At 36.5% G+C, this 21,360-nt stretch overlaps 1 protein-coding gene across 1 annotated transcript; it reads right to left on the bottom strand.

The window, feature by feature from the left end:
• Window positions 1-13,239: 13,239 nt before the first annotated feature.
• On the bottom strand, window positions 13,240-20,389 carry LOC307126035 (scavenger receptor cysteine-rich domain-containing protein DMBT1-like). Its single transcript, XM_079816369.1, has 9 exons — window positions 20,324-20,389; window positions 19,293-19,331; window positions 18,771-19,112; window positions 18,241-18,549; window positions 17,714-18,019; window positions 17,184-17,492; window positions 16,907-16,966; window positions 14,243-14,598; window positions 13,240-14,081 (listed from the first exon to the last, which is right to left on the bottom strand). The coding sequence occupies exons 2-9, from the start codon at window positions 19,324-19,326 to the stop codon at window positions 14,076-14,078; spliced, it is 1,722 nt and encodes a 573-aa protein (XP_079672495.1). The 5' UTR covers window positions 19,327-19,331; window positions 20,324-20,389; the 3' UTR covers window positions 13,240-14,075.
• Window positions 20,390-21,360: the final 971 nt, after the last annotated feature.

Below are 21,360 nucleotides of genomic sequence, written 5' to 3'. Positions count from 1 at the left end.
GTCAGATTTACTTTTAGTCAAGTAATAGTATTTCACAAGCTAGGATGTACCCTATGTATCAATGTATATAAAATCACATATTAATCCACTTTCAAACAGATAGCAGTAAACAGTATGAGTGTGCTGTACGCACCTATAGCCCAATTTTACTAACCGCTAATACTCTGTACACATGAATTGAACATGCACATTTTGGGCACTATTTTAACGATATAAAGAAGTGCACTTAGGGTGTGTCCGAATCCACTTTTGCTAGTTTAACGACCGGAAAAATGATCGGCGCGCCCGGTGCATGGTCTAAAAGGGTTGTCCCTATTCTCTTAATGAGTAATGGGTGTGTTTTGGGCATAATGTGCAATAAACCAATCAGAGTGTCCTCTCCCATTCCCTTTAAAAGCCAGTTGGGATCACGCCATGGCGGATTTGGTATTTACATGGCGGAATATATGAAGTCCGTTTCAAGTCAGTTTAAAAACGTGTGTATTGCTGCCAAGATTGGTCAAATAATTAGCCAATTTCATTCATCATTATTGAAAATAAGTAATTTTGATACATGCAATGGCTATCCATTATGACATGTAGGCATTTTTATGTTTATGTAAACAATAATAATCTTTTAAATTTAAAAATGTTTGTGTGCTGCTGCGCGTCCCTGTGTGTGTAATAATCAAAGTGTATGCGTGTTGTGGACCCGCCTATAGGAGCATATTACTAACATGCTCTTTAAATAACCAAAAAATATATTGCGCTGTTGACTTTAGACCAGGTTTCAGTTGGTCAATGGCAGTCTGTTGCAACCCATTGCCTCAAAACAACAACACACCTGAACACACCTCGTTTTCAGACCAGCACGCCCGTGGGCGCACAAATGGCCGCAAATGCATTTGCTATTTTAACAACGTGGCGCAGGGCGTGAAACTGATAACTGTGTCAGGCTGAAACTAGCAGAAAACACTTGCGTTGTGCCTGGCGTGATTGGGCCCTTACATTTTTTGCACTAATTAGCTTGTCCACAATGATTCACAATGTAGTCAAAACCATAGATACTGTATGTATATGGTCTGAACTGCATGCTTTATTTAAAGAGACTGATGAGAATCATTATTAGCAGGAAGGCAGTACATAAGCTGATATACAGTGATCCTCAGCCGGCACGACTGACTGCTACTATCTGTCTATCATCATTATAAAGAAGCCTCCTCAAATTCAAATTTATACATATTAATTTCAGGAATGTCTATATCCATATATAGTAACTTCTTAATCTATAAGGTTTTTCTTTAGCTCATGGCTGATCAAAATTGCCTCCTGAAGTCTCATCATCATCCTCAAACCTTGATACTGCATTGATTGATTGGTGATAAAAAGCAATTCAAATTATGAAGCAACAATAGACTTGCTGTCATCCCACATTAAATTATATTATAGGCTACACTCTAAAAAAAAAAAAGGTTCTATATTGCACCAAAAATGGTTCTTGGCTCGTAATCATAGGGGAACCTTTTTTAGTGCTATATAGCACCAATTTTGGTGCTTCAGTGGCTCTTCAGCGGTTCTTCAGAGGTTCTTCAGCGGTTCTTCAGAGGTTCTTCACCGGTTCTTTGACTAAGGTGCTATATAGCACCTCTGAAGAACCGCTGAAGAACCACCGAAGCACCAAAATTGGTGCTATATAGCACTAAAAAAGGTTCCCCTATGATTACGAGCCTTTTTTTTTTTTAGAGTGTATTATTGCTATATATTTATTGATTTATATATTTGCATTTGACTTGTTTATTTTGCGGAATCTGTAAAAATATGCATTTTATTTCCTGATCATGATGCTGTAGTCCTCAGTGTTGTCCACAGCAAAGACATCTGAAGCACTTTCTGTACTGCTGCCTGACCTGGGCAAAGAATGAGAGAAGAGGATCTGAGCGAATTCAATTTAACCAGTTAACCATGTTTAACTGAAAAGTAGAAAAATAATAATGAATCACCTACTTCACTTTAATATATATTAAAATCATGAGAAATAAGAAATGTGCTGACTGCTAGTATGACGTGAATGAACTCATAAACTAAATTGGAATTTGTTTATAATAAGATACTTTTTACTTTTTTTAAAGGGGTCATATGATGCCATTTTAAAAGTTAATTATTATTATCAGACAGACAACAGATAAAAGGTCTATGTTTGTTTCAATTTGAATTTGGAGTTTGAAGACTCTTGGCTCATTTGAACATTCCCGTCAATGTTTTAAATGCCATAGTCCTGCAGAGAAAGAAAAGAGTTAATGTCTCTATTGACTATATATTTATATTTTTTATGGAGTGTTCAAAACTGAACGTTTGATTCTTGGTTTGTTTCATCTGTGAAATGTCAGCGTTCATATTTTTAAGAGTTGAGCTCAGACTGATGATGATCCTCATGAAGAGAATCATGTTCAACTGAAAAGTAGAAGAAAAAAAATGAATCACCTTGTTTTCTCTTTAATATAATATAAAATCATGTAATAAAACATGTGCTTACTGCTAGTATGACACTAACAGGACCCAGAAAACTCCAGATAAAACCTTCATCCCTTTTAATCCAGCAGCTGTTTAGAGGAGAAAACAACATAACTGAATGAATTCAGCTGTTGACTATTGAAATATTAAATATTTGAATTCCACCTGTGATGTTGATACAGCGCATTTAAAAAACATCTTAAAAAATCCTTTTATCAGATAGCAGAAATGTCACAAAAGCACTGAGCTGCTTTATTTCCTTTTAGAAATTACCTTAAAGAAAACAACAACAACTCACTGTTCGCTGCCGTAGCCTTCAGGAACCAGCCCGACAGACACGCTCACTACAACCAGAGCAACCATATATCCAATCACACACAGGAATCCGTTGCTAAGCACCTCCCTCTTTTTGGAGCTTCAGTAGATTCTCCATTTTGTTGTAGCTCAAGAACGCCACAGAAGCTGATCCTGTGTGATAGAAACAGAAGTTCACATGCAATCCTATGCTAAAAAATGTGGTTTAGTAGTGATGGTATGACGTCTCATTCGACTTAAAGGTAGGGTAGGTAAGATTTGGTTAAAAAACTTTTTTTCCAAATTTGTTTCAACTTTCTTTATATATCAATACATAATTAAAATGTAAGTACTCTGAAAAAGAAAGTATAAAAATTTAGTGTTTTTAGACCTCTCATGACTGTTTTAAAGACAGCTCATTATTTCCATTCACTCCACCTTTTCCCTTCTGGGCTCTCTCCAAAGCCACGCCCCCCAAAACACATGAACGCGCTACGCCGAGTCGCCGACCGCTCAGTCTATTTACCTGAGATTAGCGGAGAAGAAGTGCATGTAGTGACATCATGTCAGAATCACATGTAATAAAAAATCTAACTTTATCATTATGAATATAAACAAATAAGATGTCTTTTAGTACTTACTACACTCTAAAAAAAAGGCTCGTAATCATAGGGGAACCTTTTTTAGTGCTATATAGCACCAATTTTGGTGCTTCAGTGGTTCTTCAGCGGTTCTTCAGAGGTGCTATATAGCACCTTAGTCAAAGAACCGGTGAAGAACCTCTGAAGAACCGCTGAAGAACCTCTGAAGAACCGCTGAAGAACCACTGAAGCACCAAAATTGGTGCTATATAGCACTAAAAAAGGTTCCCCTATGATTACGAGCCAAGAACCATTTTTGGTGCAATATAGAACCTTTTTTTTTTTAGAGTGTATCAAGCTAGAATAACGATACTGGTAAAGTTTAAAATATACACACAACACAGTGTCTACGACACACAGATACAAGATAAAAACATCAGTAAACATTGGTAGAGAATATAAAAACAAACCAAGGGCCGAAATAAACGTGCAGGTAAAGTTCCCGGTGAACATGGTAAAAGAGTTTAGACAGAGGGTAGTATATCTAAAGCTAACTTAGTTCTAAAATAAGTTCCTGGATGCGGTGTACTAGCTTTTACACATGCATTTTGTTATCTAAAGTTACATTTTGCGAAATTCAACACGACAGCGATCAACTTGAGCTAAGCATATTGAGTATTTATCATCTCTACTAATGGTTAGCTAAGTGTATAACATTGTAACTTTATGCTAAGTAATGTTATGTTAGCTGTATTAGGCAGCTACGTGTGCTAGTGATACATACTTCATGAAAACATAAACCAAAAAAATGTATAATCAAAATGAAAGATTACCTGTCCAGCAGAAATACAGCCTCTTGAACTCCTCAAATCAAACGGGTGCGCCAGGGTTGCCAGGTTTTCACAACAAAATCCGCCCAATTGCTACTCAAATCTAGCCCAAAACAAGTCTAATCATGTTTCTCTGGTAAAAATCGCATTTGGGGGGTAAAATATGTGTCTTTTTGGTAGGGCTGCCTGCTAAAATTCGCAAATCCCGGGGCAAAATATCACATAATTGGGGTCGCTTCAACCCGGACATGAAAAACAGCCCGCGGCAACAGTGTTTGAAGTAGCCCGACTTGGCAACACTGGGGCGCGCGCATGTGGGCAGATCCTGTAGCAAAAGTGGTGGTAGCCATGGTAGCGAGAGAGAGTGACAGTCGCCCAAGCCAATCACTTGTTTCGTCCCGAACGAAAATAATGAGCGGTGTTTATTGCAGATTAAAAAGTCTAGAGTCACTCGATTTTTATACTCTCTTTTTAAGAGTACTTTTAATTATGTATTGACATATAAAGAAAGTTTAAACAAATTTGGACAAAAGTGTTTTAGATCATTCTTACCTACCCTACCTTTAAAAACATTTTTTATTTAATCAAATCCAAACATTCCACATACTTTCATTGTTGTTCTTGGCGATCCCAATGAGATCGATGTCCACAGAAGATTTTGTGTCAAGTCGAGGGATTTTATCTAAAATTACATTTGGTCCAACCATGAAGACTTGTCCCTCTGATTAAAAACAAACAAGCAGTTATGTGCTATATTAATTTATTTGCAATATTTATCTTTTTTTAATGAAAGACCAATTTAATCACAAATTGACAAATAAATAAAATAAATATTCCATATTGTTGGGTCTTCATCTCTGATGTAGTGTGAACCAAAATGTCCTTAAAATCTACACTATTATTGATTATCATAAACTGCACTGACATAACGTGGTAAATTGGTAAATGTTTTGTGAATTATGATTGTTCTATGCTCAAATCAGCAAATATTTACAAAACACATTTTGGTCACCACAACCCATGAACTTTACTGTAAATGTTGTAATTTCTTTGTTCAAGTTTTTTCATGATTTTACCAAATGATGCATCTACCAAATGATGGATGCATTTGCACCAAAATACTGACCTTTTAAATGGGGTAAAAAAGATACAGCCAGTGTTTTCTGCTCTCAGTTAAAACATTTGTAACTCGTACTACTGTAGCTGCATTTATGAATGTTGCTGTCTGCCACCTGTGATCCACCACTGCTCTCTGCTATTTATACTGTGAAGTCCTTGACATCATATTTAATCTCATTTTCACTATGAAATGCTGGGGTGAAATGCTGTTTCATGCATACTGAGCTTTTTACACTGTTAAAGACTTGGATTCCCATTCTAAACATGGACAAAGTAAAAAAAAAAAAAAGTTGGACGTTTGACGGAGAATTTCTGTGCCAAAAATACTACTTCCGGTTTCAGACAGGTCAGGAATGTCCTTGTACGGGCCATACAGGCTCTTTTCCCGGAAGGGCGCTCGTGCGACTAGAGTGAGAGGGCAAGCGCTTTAGGGAAGCCGGCTGCGCTGCAGTCACAGAACTTCACGAAATCAACTATGTCACTGTAATGATCGGTTTTGGTGCTAAGACAAAAGCTGAGATACACACCCCAGCAATTGAACAATAAAAGTCACTAATCTTGAGAGAAGATCTCACAGAAACTGTGTGACAACCAGTGTTGCCAACTTAGCAATTTTGTTGCTAGATTTAGCAACTTTTCAGACTACCTTAGCAACTTTTTTTTCTAAAAGCACCTAGCAACAATTTTTTTAATTTATTTGGCAACTTTTAGCAACTTCTGGAAAGTGACTAATCCAAACAACACACGTACAAGCTAGCTCAATAGGCCAAGCGGTTCATTCATAATTCCTTAAGATCGCTGTAAAAACTAGAAGATAATTTAGGTAGCATATTTACAGAGCCCTGCATAAGATATGCAGGAAAAAAACTAGTAGTGCACACGATTTATAAATCGAGGGAACAAATGAGTAAATCGTGTGGACGGTTTAGCAAATCGAGGGAACAAATTTGTAAATTTTGCACACAATTAACTTTTTTTATTCTTGCATGTCATGTGTGGGTTCGATCCGTACATATTAACTAACACATTGCTTTAATTTATTTTACAAACAAATCTAAATTAGCATTTCAAATAATATCTACGTGTTACATAATGGCATAGTTTTGCCTTGCGATTACGTAATGACGTCATAGCGCAATGACGTCACAACGTCATTTAGCAACTTTTAGCAACAACTCAATCTGCCTTTAGCAACTTCCCCTAAAAATTTGTTGGCAACAGTGGTGACAACACCCTGACAAACATTTCTCCCCCCTCCCCATTTTGCCCTCTCCTTGCCCTGGTTTCAAGTCACCTAATGCAGATATACCAGTGATGATGTATCTTGTAAATCTATTGTTTTATCCCTTTCATGTTTGATGTCTTTTTAAAGGTCTCGGTGCGAATGGTAAAATGGTCTCAGTTTCACTGCAGTCACTAATAGTATTAGAAAGATTGAAAACTAATGAGAATTCAGTCCTCCTTTTGAGGAATTTCTTCAAAGATATCTGATCCACTCCCCCAAAACCAGGTGGGGGTGTTGCAAATATTTACAACCCTTTTGTTCTAGTTGAAGTATTTAAGGCTGGATAATCTAACTCTCAGGGGGAACATTCTGTAGTCAGAACCCCCCGTGTGGTGCAAACTGCATGTATTGTGCCAGACATGATGACTCTTTTAAATTATTTTCATATTGCTTTGCAATTGTGTTTTATGTTTTTACGCTGATCAGTTGTGTACCATGGATTCTTGTTTACTTATTTACTTTTCCTGTCTGGCTAAAATAAATGTTAATCTTGATTTATCTTGTATGATTTATCTTGCAGAAATCGATATGACTATCACTGGATTGGCAAGTTGTAGTCTGTGAATATTACTAAAATTACACTTTTTGTTGAGTGAGCATGTGCAACCACTTAAAGGTAAAATATTCACTCTGCATCCTCTGACTAATTACAGAAGTATTCATTTTGTGCCCGTGAGCGCGCGTCCGGAAGCGTCTGTCTCTCTGCGATATTGGGTCTCTCGATGAACGAATATGAAAACGAGGAAGATACAAAGAAAATCAACAATCTAAATTAAATCGCAACTAATCATAAAATCAGCTGATAAACTCTAAATGTAGCACACTTTATGGAGTCACTTAGAATTGGAGTCAGATAAAATTATTAATGGAGTCAGATTTAAAATGAGATATCAATAAATTAAGAGAACTTCACCGAAAGGCTGAAAAGGCTTACACGCAGAATTCCTTTTGACCAAGCCATTAGTATCCCGGTTTTTGGGCTAAATGGATGGAAATTTACATCACCAAAGATACATCCCGCTCGTTTTTTTCCGGAAAGACTCGGTACAGCCTATCTTTCTTTTATAAATATAATAAAACTAAAGGCTTTTCGGAGATATGAAGGATGCAATACTACTCTATAGGTACTCAAGATTGACATGAGATTGACTGAAACTGAGTGTTTCACCAAGCCCCCCCCCCCCATATGCAAGATATGCATCCCTTTGTTTTAAACAAAGTTATTTACACTAAATTACTCTGGTACTATTTTCCTACTTCCTATACCCACATACAGTGGTCATTTTACAGGAAACCCTTTGAAGTTACATAAACCACTGCTAAAAGTGATAAAGTATATGTTGTCTAAGCTGTAATAACCCCCCCAAAAAGGAGACGCTTTTTATTTTTTAGGTTATAAATGCATTTTTGAAAGTGTTTAACTCAGGCCCTGTGGGCTCTAGCACCCTGTAGACAGTTTTGGCTGTTTCCACTAGATTCCAGAAAATACTGGAAAAAACATTTTTGTCTGGATCATGTATGCAAGATTTTTTTTAATTAATCTAAATGGAGGAATATGACCTGTTTTATGTAATTTCCGTCTGTCTGGAATTTAGTGGAAACAGCCCAAACTGTCTGCAGGGTGCTAGAGCACTCAGGGCCTGAGTTACACACTTTCAAAACTGACTTTATAAACAAAAAAATCAAAAAGCATCTTTTTTTTTTGGTCGGGGTATTACAGCTTAGACAACATATACTTACATGTTTATCACTTTTAGCAGTGGTTTATGAAACTTCAAAGGGTTTCCTTTAAAATGACACCAAAATTGTGTATTTAGACCACTGTATGTGGGTATGGGAAGCTTTTCAATTTGGGTAGGCCAAATCCAGGTGGAAATCCCAAAAATGGTCCCAGTGTAGGGCTGTAACGATTTGACCAAAAATAAAAACCTCGATTAATTGAACATTTTACCTCGAATTACGATTAATGAAAGATTATTTTAATTAATTATTATTATTTTTTTGCCCTCTTAAGGTTTTTTATTAAGTTCCTGATAAGGTTTGTGTGAGTGTTTTCTACTGTTAAAGGTGGAATTTTTTTTCTAATGAAAATCTTTGTGATTTTAAAACACTTGAAGGAAACGGTTCTCTTTCAGCAGTTATTGCCTTTGGGGCAGATTTCTGTTTGTTGTACATCAGATACAGATAAATTAGCACAGTAGGCCTACATTACTTTCATTTGAATGCATTAATGAGAGCGTGATTGTGTGTGAATTACTCATACCGTCTCTATTCATTATGAAGCTGTGGTTTGTACTTACTTCAAAGGTATTCAAATATATGCTATAATGGTGGCGTTTCTAAGCTACTTTAGGGACTTTACTTTAGTCACAGGACAGCGTTGACACTGCGTTTCTGCGCTGCTTTCTGCGCACGATCTTCACGTGATGTGCGAGCTTCTGTCTGAGTGTTCGTTTGTCACAATATATCAGGCATTAGTTCAACATAATACACATATGATGGTCTAACGCGCGCGTTGTCAGAGGCGCGACACGGCTCGGCTCTCTGTGTCACAGAAAGAAGCTGAGCACTGAACGTTGTTTTTTAATAGTGCACAATCGCTTTAAATGTTGAAACTGGCAAGCCTTTAAACGCATTTACTTGACAAACTTTAAGAGCACGATTAAGTGAAAGCGATCTGGCTTCGGGGCTTGCGCGCGCCATCTGCAATTACTATAGTGATTCTGGGAATCTATAAACACAGATAACCGCTCCTGCATCTCTCTGTGTGCCTGCAAACTGCACTTGATGTGACTGACGGGGCGGAGTCACGTGAAAACCGAAATAACCGACATGGGAAAAATACGTTGGTTAGAGGTTCTGAATGTCGGTTTCGGTTATTTTTCGATTAATCGTACAGCCCTATCCCAGAGCTTAAGAGGTTAAAGATTGTCATGATGCAATTTTGCATTTAAAAGACGTCCAAACACAGCCCTGACTTCTAGGCTAAAACAAGTCAAAATTTGTGCTGTCAGTGAAAATTTAATAGACGTCTAAAACCATTCTCATGAATAGACATCTAGAACATGAACATGGAACATGAACAAAGATAAAATCAAAAACCTTGTAATAACGGTTGACTTTGGTTACATGATGGAAAGTCATACATCTCGCAAGTTATTTTGGCAAAAACGACATGGAACCAAATTCAAGGTTATTTTGGCTAGAAGTGGGATACTCATAGTCATAGACAATAAAATGAAGGCTATTGCTTGCTGGGTTCATTAGGAAGCGGCCCATATAGCAACTACATGTCAGCAAGAATTCAGTGTCTTAAAGGGGCTATATGTAGAATTCAGAAACCTTTGTAATTAGCGACTCCCCTGGCTGTTAAGCGAACTGCAGCCAGCAACTTATTGCTCATGCTTACACTCGTGCACGTGTAACGTACAAGAGACTGAACGTGATTCAAGGCCCCGATATACTCACGAGTCATGACTAAGTTATTTTTTGTTCTTTGCTTAAAACTAAAATGAAGTTGGAAATATCTTTGCAGCGATATTCTTATAACAAACATCCCAAAGCCGTCCACGCTGCGGAGAGCGACGTTAAGATGAATGTAAATATGCGCTGTGCGCTTTCTTCTCAATAACAAAATGAAAACCACAACAGAAATGATAGCTGTGAGAATACAGCAGTTAAGTAAGCATCTAATCATAGCGATGTGGATATGTCTGCACCAGCTCTGTAATTCACTGGCATCATGATAGTTTGATTATAAAGTATATTTGAGACTATATAGATCTGACAATTTCTTTGCATGACACATTGACATTACACTTACAGTTGGCCCAGGGCCGGCTCTGTAAATCTGGGGGCCCTAAGCAGGATAATTTTGGGGCCCAGCCTTGCAGTGAATAATGGAGTATTGCACTGCAAACCAGCAACTGTATACAATCTAACACTTACACATTTCATCTGTATATCTTTTAACATGATTGCCTACAATTATTTTACTGCTTATTAAAGTACACTCACTGAAACAGTAAAAGTAAAGATTACAGATTTGCAAATTTCTTTCATACATAAGGTCAATTTGTTGTAAACAAATAAATAGTAATAATTTAGCATTAACAATATATAGCTAACTTACAACATTAGCCATAGTGGTATGCGGCTCGCTATGCTCTTCTGAAGCAGCAGTAGAGTCACCTCCTCCAGCTGTTGAGATTACAATATAATTAATAATAAATACAGTATGCAGAGTAGATAAAACACATTAATTTTAAATTAATATTAAAGTACAATTAGACAACATAGTGAATTATGATTATAAAACTAAATTTTTTATTGGTAAGAGGAAAATTAGCTATGTTGAAGTTGCGCACAAAACTATTCAAAAGAAAGGCAGTGGGAAATATTTACTTGAGTCATCTCTCAATAAGCGTCTATTGAGACAAAGATTTTTCGTTTTTTTCTTTCCCAGAACTAGTATAGGTCATGTAACGTTAACTGTTAAAAAGAAAATACATTCATAGGAGGTGGGTCTGTCTCTACGCGGTCTGTAGCCCAGAGCTGGGGCCGACGGCTGGACCATAGCGCAAGCAATGTTGATTCAGCATAATCGACGGACAGCTAACGTTATGCTGCGTTCACACCAAACGCAAATAGAGTGTCTGGCGCGAGTGATTTGATTTCAATGTTAAGTCAATGGAAAGGCGCGTTGACGAGCGTCTGGAGGTCCCGCGGCGCGGAAGGTGCTTTTCGCGCTGTGCGAATGACGCAAATTGAGCGTCTTGCGTGATAAACTGCGGCGAAGCTGGCAAGTGCAATCTGTAGTTAGGGGGCCCCCTAGTGGCGGCGGGGCTCTAAGCAGCCGCTTAGTTCGCTTATAGGGAGAGCCGGCTCTGAGTAGGCCACAAATGGCATTATAATGAACATTGCATAAGCATTCGTTTCATGTCATAGAAGGGAAAAGAGGCTCTCGAGAAGTGATCGACCGATATTGATTTTTTTTATTACCGATGCCGATTATTTGCATGTTTATGTGCCCGATAACCAATATAAATAAATATCGGTTCTATATTGTTATTTCTGTTTTTCAGAATTATAGCAACAGCACTGAACTGAACAAACTTTTTTATTTAACACTTTTTAAACACTGTAATATTTGCAATTTCACTTCTTACATATAAAACAAAACACACTTCTACATCAATAAATAGAGTCTGAAAGAAAAAAATACAGTGCACTGTCACTGAAGTGTCTTTTTAACATTAATGCTGTTGCATCTTTTTATTTAAACAACAGCACTCATATATATATATAGTTAGGCCAAGAAGATTTGTCCTGACTCTCCATTTATATATATATATATATATATATATATATATATATATATATATATATATATATATATATATATAGTATAACCCCTATCTGGAGTGGAAGAAAATGGAGAGTCAGGTTTACTTTAAAAATATTTGTCAGGTAACTGTGCATTTAAACATTACCCTTACAGACAAATCTTCCTGGGGCCTATACCATGAAGCCGGTTTAGCTGGTTGGCCAGATATGTTTAAGCTTAGTTTGTGCCAATCCTGGGTTTAAGGTACCATTAAAGTGGTTTGGCTTTTAGCTGTGTTCATCTCCATAGTAACTTACCCTCCACAGCTAACCTGCTCCAGGGCAGGTTATGTTCTGGATAAGAGTTCTCAAACTGAAATTGGACCAATCAGCTGTGAGCAAAGTGACACATATCTGATGCATTAAAGTCACTCCCCCTTTTTCTTCTGCAAATTAAAGGTCACTACATAGCAAATGGCTATTAAAGACTTAAGCCTCTGGCTTTTAACAATGCTTATTTATAATAATAATAATTTTGAATTATTTAAAAATAATTTATGTAATTATTATACCCTTAATCAATTACACATGTATAATTTTAGTAAATCAATCATTAATATGCATTTTGTTAATATTAAAATAAATAGCCTATATAAAGGTCATACAAATAAGCTTTAAATTCAATAACTAAATCTATAAAAAATTACATGTGAGCATAAATGTTCAATTCTCTCTATATATCAACTAAACTAACTTCATAACTTTTACTTGCATTGACGTATAAGATTTTTCTTAAAGTTGTCCTCGACAGCTCTTTTCTTCTGTGTAAATTTGTTTAAATTCTTAATATTTTTCAATCATGTATATTCTGCAGAAGAGTGAAGTGAATCACACTGCTTCTCTCGTGAGAAGTGAATCTCAGTTTTACTGATCCACAGCATGTGATTGGCTGTTCACTGCTGATGTCACAGCTAAACTCCTAAACTCAGTATCAAAGCCTGAGTTGACAGAGAAAGTTGATGATCAGCATCATGGGACCAACAAAGCCTGAATAGATTTGGTTTTGTCAACTCGAAACTAATCCTGTAAACCTGAGTTTGTTAAACTACCATCATGGTACAGGCCCCTGGACTGAACCACCAGGGCTATCTCTATTTTGTTTGACCGTCAGAGCGGATCTACACGGTCCTTCCTCTCACCACCAGGCTATACAGATCTATCCGTCAGAGCAGATCTAAATGGATCGTCCTCTTTAATTTAAAAAAATAGTTATGCTTATTTACATACAAAAAAAAAACTGTTCAAGATTTATTTTGAAATAAAGATTTATTATTCATCTCAATATAAACTCACAAAGATTGAAAAACACCATTTCAATCGAAATTATTCATAATGCAGATTTATTAAAACAGCAAATGCAGACATTTTGTCAAGCAAATAATTTGTTGATAGAGCCAGTCAAAAATCTTTAGAGAACTTTTAAATGGTTATGAATTATGCATGACACTAAAATCTGACTGCAATTAAATACATTTATTTTGGCAATAAAGGGGAAAAACGTGAATAAAAAACTTTTTAAATCGGTTTATTAAACTTTTACAATAACAACAGGATACAGGTACAAGAAAACCGTGAAAAATATTATTCCCACTCCACCCCTAACCCCAAACACAAAGAAAGAAAAAAGGCATAATAAATTTCATGTTAAGCATTTACAAATATTAAGCATACACACAGACAGGTGTTTGAATAAAAATCTTAAAAAAGCACAAGAACCTTAAATAAACCTCAAACTAAAAGCACACAGAACTAACATTTACTTTGATAAGCTTCATTACCCATCATCTCAGTATAAACTATGACAAAACAAAGAAAAAAGATTCACATTGTCATGTGGATTCTAAAATATATTTAATATATAGGCAGCTTTCCATCAGCTGTGCAGAAAGGCTGGTTTTAAAATCATTGCATGCATTATTAAAGATTAAATTAAGAGCTAATACAAACAGAGAAATGTATTATTTTGTGAATGCAAGTACACGCCGCCAAACAGGGCTGCATACTAAACATCTGTTTATCAAAGCATCATGACTCAATTTCTCTGATCATCAGCAACTGACTCCAAACTAGGAAACAGCTCCGCCTAGTGTTTCATCCCTGATAAGACGTGATAAAAAGAGTTATTTTAGGTTACTAATTATTGAGCAATCTGTTAAAGACGGACAAAACAATGAATATGAATACTGTACACACAGCTATTTATGATCAAAAATACAGCAATGCATGGATGCAGTGAATAAAGCCGATAACATACTAACCTGACAAATGAAAGGAAGGCACTCGTGGCAGCAAGCATCCACCCATCTAAACATGTTCTGTTCATCCTTAAGAAGTTTTCCACAAAACTTGCTCCCTGGGTCCGCTGGGAATGTTTGATGCCATGATGCATAGTCCACATATGGCCCACCGGTCCACAGCCAGGGCGAACAAGTGAAGAGCATACTCCGCTCAAGCCCGATCCACACTCCATTGGGGATTTCTTGACCCTGCAGCATCTGTGTGATGAACTGTTGTGCCGTGGCATTTAAAATGTGCACCAAAGTCTGGTGGTGAGCTTTGCAGTATCCTAGTGCGTCAATCCAGCTTTTTGACTCTTTGATAAAGGTAAAGTGATCTGGAATAGACATGAAACTGAATCTCTGTCATTTTGTTATGATATTAAGGAGATATTAATATTTTGTTCTTTGCTAATTATTTAATATATTTGTTTGTTTCTAAAGTAACTGCTTAGTTTAACACACGTCTTAAATATGGTAAAACATGTTATAAGATGTTTAAAAAAGTGTTCAAAAGAGGAACATTTTCTAAAGAGTTGTTTTTTAGAGCAGCAGCAGTTGTAGACTTCACTTTTGTTGTTGGGCTTGTTATTGCAGTTGTTGAAGATGCATTGTCATCTTTCAAAGATAATAATGATTAATGTTACATTAGTTCGATGTTTAAACCAGGTCTAGTAATGTTCCGGATGGTACAGTATAATACTGGGTTCAGACTACACAATATGTTTGTCTGTTACGATAGTCACTTTGTCGGATTATGCGATTTTGACTCGTAAATTCTTGTTGTGTCGTAGACAAATAGCATGTCAGACTACACGTTGCCTCCCGACCAATCATCGTTTGCCGTCTTTAACGATGTGTGTGATGTCATCGAGAAGGCGGAAATAGACTTGACGGAAGCAAACAATGGCCAACGAATGGCCATTTTTTGTAGCCTGCTTTTACCAGGCTCTCGTACATTTCATTTGTACAGAGAGTCTGGCCACTCTCCATTGACAAGCGTTTACTTGCTTGAAGGCGGGTACTCTGTTGAAGATTAAAACTATTGGATCTGCCGTAACCAATCGCTAACGTTTGGTCGTGACGTATGTCATGCCCGTTCGCTCTGTTTCTCACATGGAAATCTGTAAAAATAAATGTGCAGCCACCTCAGTGATAAAACCATGTGCATTCGGATGGTGATTTATTCACAGTGGAGGGGAGGGTTTTGTGATCGGGAACGCGCTGCTCACGTGGTCCGTAACATGATTGTATGCTGTAAATAAAATATCATATGCTTGGTATGATAAGAATAAATGCTGCCGTAAATAACGTCCCAATGCAAATGTTTATGTGCTTTTCTTCTTTTTATTTTTTGAGCGGTGATTAAATATATTGCTCTTGTAAATACTTGCCAGCATTTAAAGAAATACAAGTCTATAAATGCATCCAAATTACAGCGAAGCGCAACCGCACGGTGCTCTGCAGTGGTCAAAAAGGATATAAACAGTGAATTTTGAAGTGATATATTCTTGAAAACTCAGAGATGTGGATTCGGACAGTTAAATTACCACACAACCTTGGTGTTTGTCAAGAACAGTAGGTAATTCGGCTTGGGATTTTTACGCGGGTGGTGGGAGACGGACGGCAATAAAATCACTGACTAGCCCCTGTAAATGATTACAATGCCTTCTGACCGCACGAGAAACAATTACCAGGGCTTCAGCCAACTCCTTCACCACTAACGGAGCAAGCTGGAAAATCTAACTTTTCCTGGGAACAACATCATAGCCACCAACAAAACTCAGCAAAGATTGTTCTTGCTCCGGCTTTAACTTCTGGATATTCGGCAGTGGTGCCACAATGGAATGAATAGCTTCGCTCGCATCTTTCTCCGCCGCCATTACTGAACTACAACTCAAACTGGCGCATGACATCAGCGTCATAGTTCTCAGCCACTCCCTCTGTTTGCTGATTGGACCGGTAAAAAATTGTTAAGAGAAAACCTAAGAATATACCGCAGTACCAGACGGAGTACTGAAGGAAAAGGAAAATTGAGCTGAAGTATGTAGGAAGGCGGAGCCAGGCTACATTTTTGGTAGTCCCTCGAGGAAACATCATAAAGGCTGGAGTATTGTTGCCATAGCTCCATAAACCTTTCCTCCTAGCAGCACCAATACCTCTCTTTCATTTCACCATGTTTGCAAGCTGTGTACGGAAGAGCTTCTGTGGTCTTATTGATCAATGTCACAGATGTGATGGAATCTGTCATGGAGGAGTGAAAAAAATTAAACATGCTAGTCTTTCTGTCGGGACATTGATGCGGTGTCGGCTGTCGCGCACTATATGAAGAAAAAATTATCGCTTCTTGAGTCCTGTTGGCCATTGTTGTTTACGAATCACCCACAACCAAAATCGGGCTGTTATCGTGTAGTCTGATCCCGGCATAAGTGGTCTCATTTATATTCATGTTTTTGACTCACATTGGCAGATGACACCAGCATCTTTATAGTGACTACAGTTCTGTACGTCCCATCCACGTGATTTACATCTCTTTAGAGTAACCTCATTCCCATTACAATTTACATTATTCATCCATATTGGTCCTGATCCGTTCCCAAAATAAGCAGCACGCTTTGGCTCTATCAAACACTGTTCCCCACTTACCATCATGAAGAACCTCCACTCTTCTGGAAAAGGAGTGACTGCCATTCACCAACCTTACAGCTGTTATCCACACAAATAATATAAAGACACAAGTTAGCTGTTTCCCCCGCCGACATATTTGTTTGTCTTCTTTTATTTGAAAAAGAGCAATGACACATGGCATTTGAAAGAACAAGACCTTCTTTAATTCAGGATTTATTCTCTTTAGCTCTTTGGGTCATTCCTTAAAAAGAAATGTAATATTAAATTATTCAGTTATGAATGTTTTTTGACTCACAGTTGCAGATGACTCCAGCATCTTCATAATGTCCACAGTTATGTATTCCCCATCCACGTGTCCTACAGTTCTTTAGTGAAGACTCTGTGCCAGCACAATTTACATCATCCATCCATATCTGTCCTGATCCTTGTCCAAAATAAGCATAACTCTTTGCTTCTATCACACTACCACAGCCCATCTCTCTACACACCACTGCAGCATCTGACAGACCCCAGTAATCATCACACACTGTTCCCCATGTTCCATTATAGAGAACCTCCACTCGTCCAGAACAAGAGTCAATGCCATTCACCAACCTGACAGATACTATCAACACAAATAATATAAAGACACAAGTTGTTATTTTTCTCCAATATATTTGTTTGCCTTCTTCTATTTGAAAAAGAGCAATGACATATGACATTTGAACGAACAAGACCTTCTTTAATTAATGATTTCATATATCTATCTCTCTATGACCATTCCTTACAAAAGAAAATTTACAAAATTATTTTTTTAATTTTAAATTATAAATGTTCTTGACTCACAGTTGCAGATGACTCCAGCATCTTTAGAATGTCCACAGTTATGTGTTCCCCATCCACGTGTCCTACAGTTCTTTAGTGAAGACTCTGTGCCAGTGCAATTTACATCATCCATCCATATCTGTCCTGATCCTTGTCCAAAATAAGCAGCACTCTTTGCCTCTATCACACTCCCACAGCCCATCTCTCTACACACCACTGCAGCATCTGACAGATCCCAGCCATCATCACACACTGTTCCCCATGTTCCATTATAGAGAACCTCCACTCGTCCAGAACAAGAGTTGCTGCCATTAACCAACCTTACAGCTGTTATCCACACAAATAATATAAAGACACAAGTTAGCTGTTTTTTCCACCCGACATATTTGTTTGTCTTCTTTTATTTGGAAAAGAGCAATGACACATGGCATTTGAAAGAACAAGACCTTCTTTAATTCAGGATTTCTTCTATGTAGCTGTCTTGGGTCATTCCTTAAAAATAATTGTTCAATATTAAATGATTCAGTTATGAATGTTTTTTGACTCACAGCTGCAGATGACTCCAGCATCTTCATAATGTCCACAGTTATGTGTTCCCCATCCACTTGTCCTACAGTTCTTTAGTGAAGACTCAGTGCCAGCACAATTTACATCATCCATCCATATCTGTCCTGTTCCTTGTCCAAAATAAGCATAACTCTTTGCCTCTATCACACTCCCACAGCCCATCTCTCTACACACCACTGCAGCATCTGACAGACCCCAGTAATCATCACACACTGTTCCCCATGTTCCATTATAGAGAACCTCCACTCGTCCAGAACAAGAGTCAATGCCATTCACCAACCTGACAGATACTATCCACACAAATAATATAAAGACACAAGTTGTTATTTTTCTCCAATATATTTGTTTGCCTTCTTCTATTTGAAAAAGAGCAATGACATATGACATTTGAACGAACAAGACCTTCTTTAATTCAGGATTTCATATATCTATCTCTCTATGACCATTCCTTACAAAAGAAAATGTACAAAATTATTTATTACATTTTAAATTATAAATGTTCTTGACTCACAGTTGCAGATGACTCCAACATCTTTAGAATGTCCACAGTTATGTGTTCCCCATCCACTTGTACTACAGTTCTTTAGTGAAGACTCGGTGCCAGTGCACTTTACATCATCCATCCATATCTGTCCTGATCCTTGTCCAAAATAAGCAGCACTCTTTGCCTCTATCACACTCCCACAGCCCATCTCTCTACACACCACTGCAGCATCTGACAGATCCCAGCCATCATCACACACTGTTCCCCATGTTCCATTATAGAGAACCTCCACTCGTCCAGAACAAGAGTAAATACCATTTACCAGTCGGATTCCATATTCACTAGTGGCAGTTGTATAACCTTTAAATGCTAAAGAGTCAAAGACCCAAATCATTTTGTTCAAAAGGCTGTTAAATATTTAAAACAACTAATAGTTATTAACAGTTATGAAAAACAATATAATAATAGAATTAATAGTTTTAATTAAGCTTTCACTGTGCTGAAAATGTGACAAAGATTTGTTTCCGTGTGTATCATGAGTTCTCTTACCCAGAAGCAGAAAGATTTGCATGAACTCCATCATAGCAGCTAAAAATATAAGATTTGATATATTATTCATGTTGAATCCTCACACAAAATGTTAATTGTCTTGTCTTATTTTCTACACTGCTTTCTTAATTAATAAGAATATCATTCTACACTGTATTTAGTCTATGGCATTTTAATACAGATTTTACACTGTGTAGACAAGCAACTGAATGCAAATTATGAGCATAATGTGTGTGGTTTATTCAAACAGTCATATACATATGTGACATGATGATTTTAGGTTATACTTTATTTGAATTATCTACTTTAGACAGTCTAATAACTATGAGTAACTTTGCCACTACATGTCAACTAGCAGTCATTAGATTATTAGTAGACTGTCTGCTTAATCTTGTTTTAATGGTCCCCCAACAGACATTCTACTGACAACAAGTAACTTTGCAAGTACATGTCAACTTATTCTACTAACCTGAACCCAACAGTCTTTTACAGTCTACTACAGTACAGTACTACAGTCTACTAATACTCTGAGAGTTAGTTGGCATGTGGTTGCAAAGTTACTTTATAGTTAGAATGTTTAAAGTGGACCATCGGAATAAAGTGTAACCTGATTTTATCCTGTATCAATAATGGAACTTGATAATGTTAAATATCAGAAAACATAACGTATAACAAATTAAAATGTTATAGCAGTGAAATCTATGGCTTACACTCTATGGTTTCATTAAGAACATTTAACAAATGTATGTGATAAGCAGTGAATGTTACAGACAAAAATTATGCTGTAACATTTCAAATTATTGCTGTTTATTCTATATATTTATTATGAGACAGTTGTCTAATTGTATAATTGAGTGTTTTAAATTGTATTGTCATATAAGTACAGTACAGTAAACTCTGTATATTTTCCAAGTAGACAAATTGTATCCCCTCTAATTTATATATGAACATAGCTAGAAATATAAAATACCACACAATCAAAAAACACGTAATTACATTTACAAACATATAAAATATGATGTTATTAATACCTGCTAAATGGTTCTCTTCTTCATCTTGGATTGAGAAGTACTGTAGACATGTGGATATATGGTTCATCAACTGCTTAAAAAAAAATTTGTTAAACAAAATTTTACCTTTGAATGTGTGCGTGGTTTACCTCATAATACCAAGTTAGAGCAGTTGCATGACCTATTTTGTTTAGAAGATAAGATCAAAAAATGAGCCTTTGTCATGGAAGTCTTTTACGTAGCAAAAGTCATTATCATAGCATTATAGGGGAAATTATTCACTTCTAAATTAAACAAACAAAACAAACTGCATTATAATGATGCATTTTGTGACAAAAATCAACAAGTTAAAACTTTTGTTTCTGTTTGTTGTTTCTATTTTACAAATGAAGTGGTATTGCTGTTTACTTACTTACGGGTTTTTATCATTTATTTCATCACACAATGAATTAGGGGAGAGCAGGATCAATGTAAGACTTCTTGGTGTTTATTCAGAAAATATCAGAAAGCTTTGAAACGTCAGTTGTACATAGCAAACAGGACAATAAGTTGATGTTGAACATTTATCTTTAAATGAATTATTAAGAAAGGGACTCAATTTTAAATGCATACCACTATACAGATTAAATGTAAATGTAATGTTGTCACCACCTGGACTTTTTCAGAATTTAATTTGATTGTTGAATGCAGTGTGTAAAAAAGAGGAGTTACAGCTGTTAAAACTGCAATGTGTAAGTTGTCAAGTGAAAAATGAGTTGCTTTATAAAATATAGATGCTTGTTAATGGTCTTGTTTAAACTACAATGTAGCCTATATATGGTTGTGTATCAATAATGCATTTTGAATTGAGCACTGAATTAAATATCCACTCCGTAAATCAAATAAACCGGTTATTTTATTAGATGACGTGTACTCATTTAAACAAAAAACAAAAATATAATACAATGCACAAATCAAACATATAAGCAGAGATGTCAATGAAAACATTAGACAAAAAAATCATTAAGAGACACATTCTTATTTCAGAATAAATCAATCACTTTAGGCTATACAAATAA

The sequence above is a fragment of the Gobio gobio genome (assembly GCF_949357685.1).
Source record: "Gobio gobio genome assembly, chromosome: 5".
NCBI classification, from domain to species: Eukaryota; Metazoa; Chordata; class Actinopteri; order Cypriniformes; family Gobionidae; genus Gobio; species Gobio gobio.
The sequence above is the reverse complement of the archived record's forward strand: the minus strand, read 5'-3'. Positions and strand labels throughout refer to the sequence as shown.